Below are 8,248 nucleotides of genomic sequence, written 5' to 3' on the forward strand. Positions count from 1 at the left end.
TCAAGAGGTCTCTCTTCTAGAATCAACATGGTTGTTATGGAGTTCATGTCTTACCTGCATCGTGTCTAACAAATTGTCAGCTGTGCATGAATCAGCACAAAGCCAGAGAGGTTTTTAGGAAGTTTTTAAAAACAGTTTCTAACACTGCAAACTGTCTTACAATACTCAGGTATATAGTAGTACATACTTTTTGAAAATAGTATTACTGGCCTCAACTTTTCCTCCTCCTGTTTTGTGACTCAGCCCATAATCCACTTCCATCTGGGAACACTTTCCCAATCTCCTTCCCCAAATTTGGAGGCTTTTTGGAAATGCTTTCTTGGCATATTACTCTTCTGCTAAAACTCAAGGACCTCTTTATTTCTCCTTGTATTGCAAGTGTCTAGCAGAGTGCTCAAATGATTCTGAAATGAAAAAATGCCTGACTCTTTACTGTGGGTCCTCTGAAAACATGCTGTTGGGTCCCTCTGTGAAGATCACTAAAGGAAAGTGGAGACAAATTCAATAGCCATTGTACCATCCTACAAAAGACAGACACCACTTTCTATTATCTACCTCAAATATGTCAAGAGAAAAAAATGAAAAACTCTTTTCACAATTATTGCACGTACCTCCAGCAAGCAGTACTCAGGAAGCATCCCATCACTGTGTTACTGAGGAAGGCTACGTGAGTGCTGGTGGAAGATGGGGATGAAACACAGGATGGGGCCACACATGCTCAGGTGGCTGTTCACTGGCCCCTGAACAGCGAGCACACATCTGAAGGATACCTCAGAAAGCGAGTGGCTTTTGTTTGGTGGTATGTGGAATATAGTCCTAAAGTTTTTTAAAATATTAAGAAGTCCTCCCTTTTCAGCTCAGCAATACCACCTGCATTAAGAAGTACCATAGCTTAGAAAGACAGAGACCCAATTGTTAAAACTGTGAAGGACAAAAAAGAATATAAAAAATGTCCCTTAGAAGCCTACCTTCTCTTGAAAAGCTCTTGTTCCAAAATGCTCTGTATAATTACTGTTAATTTGTACTAAGGGGCAATGATATATGGGCAGGCAATATCCTCAAACTGCAAGGTCACGTAAGTTGTATTCCCCATTCTTCCCTTGCACTAATGTTAACAGAGATATGAAAGCAAGTGACTTAAGGCAGTTATAACTCGTCTGTGAGTGCACGACAGCCTCAAGTGAGGGTACCGCCCCTGCTTTGTATTATAGCCACGTGCTCCTGCTTTTTCAACAACCTTGAAAAATAAATATTTGAACCACAACCTTCAATAAAGCCCCTCTACATTTGTTGTCAGTCTTAATCACCTTCTGCTGTCTGCTTAGTGCCTTTAGCTCTTAGATGTTGCACCTGGATTCTTGCCTGCTTTATGATGTAGGTTTATATGCCCTTTAATTGAAAGCAAACCGCCTTAGATAATCCAGTGACAACAATGTTACAAGGTCCACTTTCCGTTAAAAGGTAAATAGAAATATTAGGCTGTTCTCTAAAATGAAGAAAAACACATAAAAATACATTGCAATCTACCACACCACTTCCTTTATCAGAGATAAAACCCCATAGCCTAAAAAAATCCCTTTTGTGTTTTTCCCCCATGACAGGAGTGGGAGAGTGTAAGGAACTGCAGTTCTCAATGACTAATCTCTTCACCCTGTATAATATTCTTTGCCCAAGAAAAGACTTCAGTCATACAGTATGTTAAATATTATATTCATGTTACTACAATAACTCTACCAACTTTAACCCTAAGTTTTGTTTAATGTTCTAATTATTACTTGTTTGAAAACACTTCATCAAACAATAAAAGAATATGGAAGGATGACAGGAACATACACCACACCTGTAAGCAATGTTTACTATTTTTTTGGGAAGGTTAAAGTGAGTTTGGAGAAGGCAATGGCAACCCCACTCCAGTACTCTTGCCTGGAAAATCCCATGGATGGAGGAGGCTGGTGGGCTGCAGTCCGTGGGTCGTAGGAGTCAGACACGACTGAGCGACTTCCCTTTCACTTTTCACTTTCATGCATTGGAGAAGGAAATGCAACCCACTCCAGTGTTCTTGCCTGGAGAATCCCGGGGACGGGGGAGCCTGGTGGGCTGCCATCTCTGGGGTTGCACAGAGTCGGACACGACTGAAGCGACTTAGCAGCAGCAGCAAGTGAGTTTATAAAATGGTAGAGAAAAAACGTGGTATTATCTTTAAGGCAACATAATTTCTATAAAACAGCTTCATGATTTTAAGAGGCCATATGACAAGTGATTAAAAATTAAACAGCTGCTTAACATATGCTAAGACTCATGCTAAGTCACAGCCTGCATGACTGTGCACATGTGAACTGGGACCTCCGGAGTTGGTACAATGGACAGTCTGCATGGCTGGATGTTACAGTGCATGCACCAATGCAAAATATTCTTTTTTAAGGAAAAAAAAAAGGAGGCAAAAGTCATTGCTGATGGAATTGTGTAATGCAACAAATGATAGGTTTTGAACCAAAGTTCAAAACTGAGATATTCAATTAATACCAAAAATATTATACTATGGGGGGAAAAAACCGTATTTTTCCAAGCACCTAACTGCTTTTCAAATAATCAGGCAGGAAAAACTTCCAAGCTTAAACAGTTAAGTGAATACATTGGAGGAACACCCCTCAGAGATACTAAACTCAAGTTTCTTTGGTTTTAGATAAAAACCATATAGCCTCTTTTTGGTTTAATGAAACGTACTGGTCAAATGGATTCTGTTCCTGACCTCACCAAACAGAACTTACTAGGGAAATCTGCACTGCCAGGTTGGGCACATTAGTAGAGCCTCAAACATGGCTTTATTTTAACTAGCATTATAAAAATGTACAGATGTATAAATTTCCCCAGTATTCACGGGACTGCTGCTCTGCCTTCAATAATAAGATTGCACTTGTAAGACCACATTGCGGCAGTGTGTGTGTGTCATTAACAATTTTTTATCAAGTGCAAACAATCCACTATAGACTGATAACAAAGCAAAAAGTCTCCTTTGCATGGAGTCCTATTGATATTCAACATAAGACAGCAGTCATTTAGTAAGGCATTGACACTATAGTTGGAAAAACTTTCCAAATACTACGGGCTTAAGAACAAGGAATGTAACAGTAGTGCAAGCCTGTATGTTCACGGTCCTCAAAACAGAAAAGGACCCACCCTTCTCATGAATGTGAAAAGACGCTGGAATGTTTTTACGGGAAAGCATGTTCAGGATAAGACGGTACTGATATAGTCACAGTGAATATCCATAATCTCCTATTTCAACCCTTTCCCACCAGAATGTGAAAAGTGAATAAAGACAGCAACATTTTTCAAAAAGTTAACTTATATTAAAAATATTTTATAAACAATTTTAATACTACAAAGTAGTATTGCCATACAAAGCAGTTCAAATATTAACTGTTCTTTAAACTGTTAAACTTTATTATAAATTAAAATTTCTTTACAAAAAAATTGCACATAATATTTGACCACTCTTAGGTTCTGATGCACTGGCATTTGCAATAGTTTCTTTAATCTTCAAGTTAAACAGTCTCGGCAAGGAGTCCAGAACGTAGAAAGGGCAATAAACAACCCTGTTAGAGCATTCAAGTGCAACTAGCAGACTTGTGGCCATGGCAGTTACACTTTCCTTAAGATGGACTGCTTAAGTTTTAAATCCTGAAATGAAGAATCTCAAAAGGTTTAAAGAGGAAAAACTAAAAGGGACTGCCGGCTTTTTACTGTAAACACAGCCCTGGAAATTAAATCCCAAACAAGAATCTCTCAGGCATCAGAGAGTGTCAAGTGAATCAGGAATAGCACAACATAAAGGAAGGGGAAAAGTAAAAAATAAAAACAAAAACAAAGCAAAATGAAAATAAATGTCAGTCACTTTGAGGAACTATACTTACGTACATGATGTTATGAGAATCTGGCAGGGCCCAGAAGCAGGCCAAACAGGAAGTTCATTTATCCAACCGAAGAGGGTCATGTTCATTGCTTCCGGTTTTGAGGATAGGATATTGTAGGGGACTTGATATGATCAGTAATGCTTGTCTGCCTTACACAGACCTTAGCCAGGGATCAGCCTAATCTTGAAGGACCATTCAAATAATTTTGGCAATTATTATAAGGACTGAGAACTGACTGCACCCAGTGTTCAGTGATTCTTGCTTTCTGTTTTGTAACTGTTTAAATTTAAGAGCTCATTTAGGCTGACTCCAATCTCTTGGCACTTGGAAACTAGTTTTCTCAGGTTATCAGTTTTACCTCCTTCTGATGCTTCAAACAAGAGTTGCTGTAAAAGATAGGGAAGCATAGAAGTAAGACTTAGCTAGATTTTAAGCATTACCACATCAATGGATATGGCACATGCAGAAAATTTATAGGAAAACTTCAAGATGAAATAAAAGATAAAAAGCATTACATCTTTCCACAGTGATGCACAAAGAGGTAACTTCTGTAAGGCTCTCTGATATAAACGGTGGACCTATAAGATAGATATATATACAACTGCATCAGGAAGTGTGGTGAAAAGCCCCTTCATAATCCTAACCATCCGAATGGTAACTTCATAATATAATAACATTCAAGACAAAATGGTTATATTGGGTTTTGGAGTTTCCAAACATGTAGAGTTCTTAGGATGTTAACCTCTATATTTTAATCCTTTTAAATTGAGAAGTCAACAAAAAGGGTAGAATAACTACTTAAAAAAAAAAAAGAAACTCATCTGATAATCATGGCTTACCTCTCTTTGTCCCTTTAGAACAATCTCAGCAGCAATGGCTCTAAGAAAAAAAAAAGGAATATAGAAAAGGAAAAAAAACATTTATATATCTTTGAACAAAAAAATACTACCACTCGCAGAATACTGACTGTGGGAATCTGAGAACAAACTTCCTGAAAGTAACAGGCTAAACTTCCAAGGAGGGTAACCTATAGTGAAAAGAAAAATTCAACAATTTTTATCAACTTTACAATAATAAAGCAGACCAGTGTTCTGAACATAAATTAAGGTTCATGAAAAATATTCATAATTGCTAATAAAAAAAAAATTAGCACTAACACCTACAAAAGAAAGAAGACATCCAATTGTAACAGGGGGAAAACCCTGCATTTCAAAAGAGACACTCTTAAAATGTGTATAACAGATCTGTTTGATAACAGTAGTGTTATCCACATGTTCTCCTTCAAGGAAATTAATCTAAATTAGAGATCTCTCCGCGTGGAGAAATAGATATCATTTCAGATTTACCTGTCTGGAGCAAACCTTATAAATAAAAGCAATTGCTATAAGAACATGTACAAGATTGTTGCATTACATTTTCCAGGTGGCCAGGCATGTTGGGATATTATATGTAAACATCTTGGCTTGAAGTTTCAGAATCTGAACATTGCTTTCTTCCCATTCATGTTGAAGTAGCCTGTAAAGTACATTCAGGGAAATGAACAAAAGCATTCCAAGTATGAGGAACTCAAATGTGCTCTATGAGCAGAATGTTTGATTAGTTATAATTTTTGATCCATTAAATTCCATCAAGGCTATTCAGCAAGTATTTGTAGAAAGCCTCTTATTAAAATTACCCTGGGAAAGAAACATGCAAACTAGCAAAAGGTAGCAAAGCACCTCTCCAAATTAACACTCTACATGCCCCTCCTTTAAGCCCCAAGTCTTCTAAAATAATGAACTGATATATTAATATGATTTGTATTTTTTTTCTTTACTAAACAGAGTATACTTAATTTCCTTAAGCTAAAATGTAATAAGTACATTGACTAATTATTAAGTTTCTCTCTCTAAAAAAATACGACAGGAATGACTGTAAGGAAATAAGAATGATCAAAAGTGGAGCTTTACCAACAAAACCAACAATTAAACTACCTATATTCCAAAATACCCACCATTACAGAAACTAGTCAAATACCACTACATTTTCTATTTCACATGTTTTACCAAAAGTGATGATTTATAATACAAATTTCTGTAATTAACTTCGGTAGATTAGCATGCTGACTGAGAATTTTTATTATAAAAACTGTAGTGCTACTTTGTTATTTTTGGCATAGTCTGAGGCTTTTGAGTTTTCAGTCTCTTACACCGTTTCCCACATGCACACTAAGTGGAGTATAAACATAGAGGAATATCTGCCAACTACTTTAGGCACCTTGTGCAAGTGCGTGTTCAGTCGCTGAGTCGTGCCCGACTCTTTGTGACCCCATGGAATGCAGCCTGCCAGGCTCCTCTGTCCATGGGATTTTCCAGGCAAGAATACTGGAGTGAGTTGCCATTTCCTCCTCCAGGGGAACTTCCCACCCAGGGATAGAACCCGCTTCTCCTGTGTCTCCTGCATCAGCAGATGGATTCTTTACCACTGAGCCACCTGAGAAGTCCTTAGGCACCTTATAATCCGTAAAAAAGCTTAGAAGCATAAGACACAACTGATGCAGTGGAAATGATGGCACAAGTAGAAGCCAGAGCAGTAGTACACAGGGTACCTTTTTGAATCAAAAAGCACAATTCTTCACAGTTAAAATGGATTTTATTCTATCAGAGCAGAAAAACTACAACAAATGCTCTAAAAAAAAAATAACTGAATGTATGAAATCACTGGATGAGTGTTTCTCCAACGTCATTAGAGAGCTCTAACTCAGGAAACTGCATTTTAAATGAGTATCCCAGGAGATTCTGATAACATGCTAATATTTGAGAATGACTGACCTAAATGAAGTCATAGTAACTAAAATATACATGGATGGTTGCTTTTCTCTTTCACTCTTGTCCCCTTATAATTTGCAGTTTCTGAAGTGACTAGATTTTTACAATCACTTTACGTGAATAACTATTGCTAACAGCTCTGAAATTAAAGTGGAATGAGGAAATAGTGAAAGAACAGACTATTCTTAGTAAGTCTTCAAGAATCATTTTTTTTGAAGAGCCGATACAACTGAACTGAGAACTTTATTTTCCTTACCTCAGTGCAAGTCCAGAATTAGTTGGCATAATTGAGCAAAACCGTTCCAAGTTTTGGAATGCTGGGTCTTTGGAACAGCTCAAATAAAAGAAAATAACCTGTAAAGGTTGAGGGGGAAAGGAATGCGACAAAATGTGAAATCCAATTACCTATGTGTTCTAACGAGAAAACTAAATAAAAATGGTCTTTAAGACATGAATGTATAAATTATAATAATGTATGATGCTGTGAGTTATAGTTCCTATCATTAACTATATTAGTGACTTTCAAGTATGAATTAGGAAATATGATCCAGTGATGACAGCCATGGACTGAGAACACTGACAAGAAGCCAGGAGTCTGGGTTTTTATCCTGAGTCTACCTTTACTTGCTGTATAGCTGGGCAAGTCATAGGGCTAATAATACCTGCCACATCTTGCTCATGGAATGCCCGTGTATAAATGACTTAATGTCCATAAAGTGGTTTGAGATCCTGGGATAAAGAATGGCATAGAAGTACAAAGCATAGTAATTGGTTATCCTGATTAGCAACAAAACCAACCCACCAAAAAAATAAATAAAACACAGAGATGTTTTAGTCTACACTGAGCTTAGGCAGGAGCTTTTAGCTTACACTGCACCGAATGATAGGGGTCTCTGAAAATAAAACAATTTTAAAAGAACACTTTGCTTCACTGCCTGTAAGATGATGACCTTATAAATATATCAATATTCAGATTCTATTTTAAAAATTCCAAACGTCATCTGATTTCAGTTTTCTTATGTCCCATGTATGCCTATATTTGCTTGACAAAATACTGATACAAAGGGCAGCTACAACATGTAAGGACATTACTATTCATTTTAAAGTTACAGAATTTTTCATTCAGTAAAATTTCCAATTACTCAAGAAAAATATTACTGATATTATTAGTTACTTCTTTTGATCTCTCTTTTTTAATATGTATTAAACCTTAATATTGCTTCACTTGTGCTTCAATGTTAAATTTGCTTAAGTAGAACATAATTAATATGCACATTTATCTTAACTGAAACTTAAAGGGCTCTGTTTTGAGACTTTGAGAGAGAAAAAAAATAGAAAACAAGGTCAAGAATAATAGTAAATGCTAGCAAAGTGCCTAAGAAAAGCTCTTCTGATATTAAACAGGAGTTTTGCTATCATTTAAGTTCCCTTCTTTTGTACAAATATCTAAAGAAAAAAGTTTTAAGCTCTTTACCCTATTTAAATTCATAGTTGGACCAGTAATCAGCACTGCTAAAAGGAATGGGG

At 36.6% G+C, this 8,248-nt stretch overlaps 1 protein-coding gene across 1 annotated transcript; it reads right to left on the minus strand.

The window, feature by feature from the left end:
- Window positions 1–3,340: 3,340 nt before the first annotated feature.
- Window positions 3,341–7,047, minus strand: LOC113888689 (zinc finger C3H1 domain-containing protein-like). The gene is made up of 5 exons (XM_027535718.1): window positions 6,978–7,047; window positions 5,328–5,429; window positions 4,754–4,793; window positions 4,430–4,492; window positions 3,341–4,300 (listed from the first exon to the last, which is right to left on the minus strand). The coding sequence occupies exons 1-5, from the start codon at window positions 7,004–7,006 to the stop codon at window positions 4,163–4,165; spliced, it is 372 nt and encodes a 123-aa protein (XP_027391519.1). The 5' UTR covers window positions 7,007–7,047; the 3' UTR covers window positions 3,341–4,162.
- Window positions 7,048–8,248: the final 1,201 nt, after the last annotated feature.

Source organism: Bos indicus x Bos taurus, unplaced genomic scaffold (assembly GCF_003369695.1).
Source record: "Bos indicus x Bos taurus breed Angus x Brahman F1 hybrid unplaced genomic scaffold, Bos_hybrid_MaternalHap_v2.0 tig00001023_arrow_arrow_obj, whole genome shotgun sequence".
NCBI classification, from domain to species: domain Eukaryota; kingdom Metazoa; phylum Chordata; class Mammalia; order Artiodactyla; family Bovidae; genus Bos; species Bos indicus x Bos taurus.

Bases quoted from the DNA above. Each gene is read 5' to 3' on its own strand.
- LOC113888689 (XM_027535718.1), bottom strand. From the start codon at position 7,006: ATGCCAACTAATTCTGGACTTGCACTGAG. The intron at 4,794-5,327 runs GTAATGCAACAA...TTTTTTTCTTAG, and splicing joins TGCCTGGCCACCTGGAAAAT to AGCCATTGCTGCTGAGATTG. The intron at 4,301-4,429 runs GTAATGCTTTTT...TATCTTTTACAG, and splicing joins GTGCATCACTGTGGAAAGAT to CAACTCTTGTTTGAAGCATC.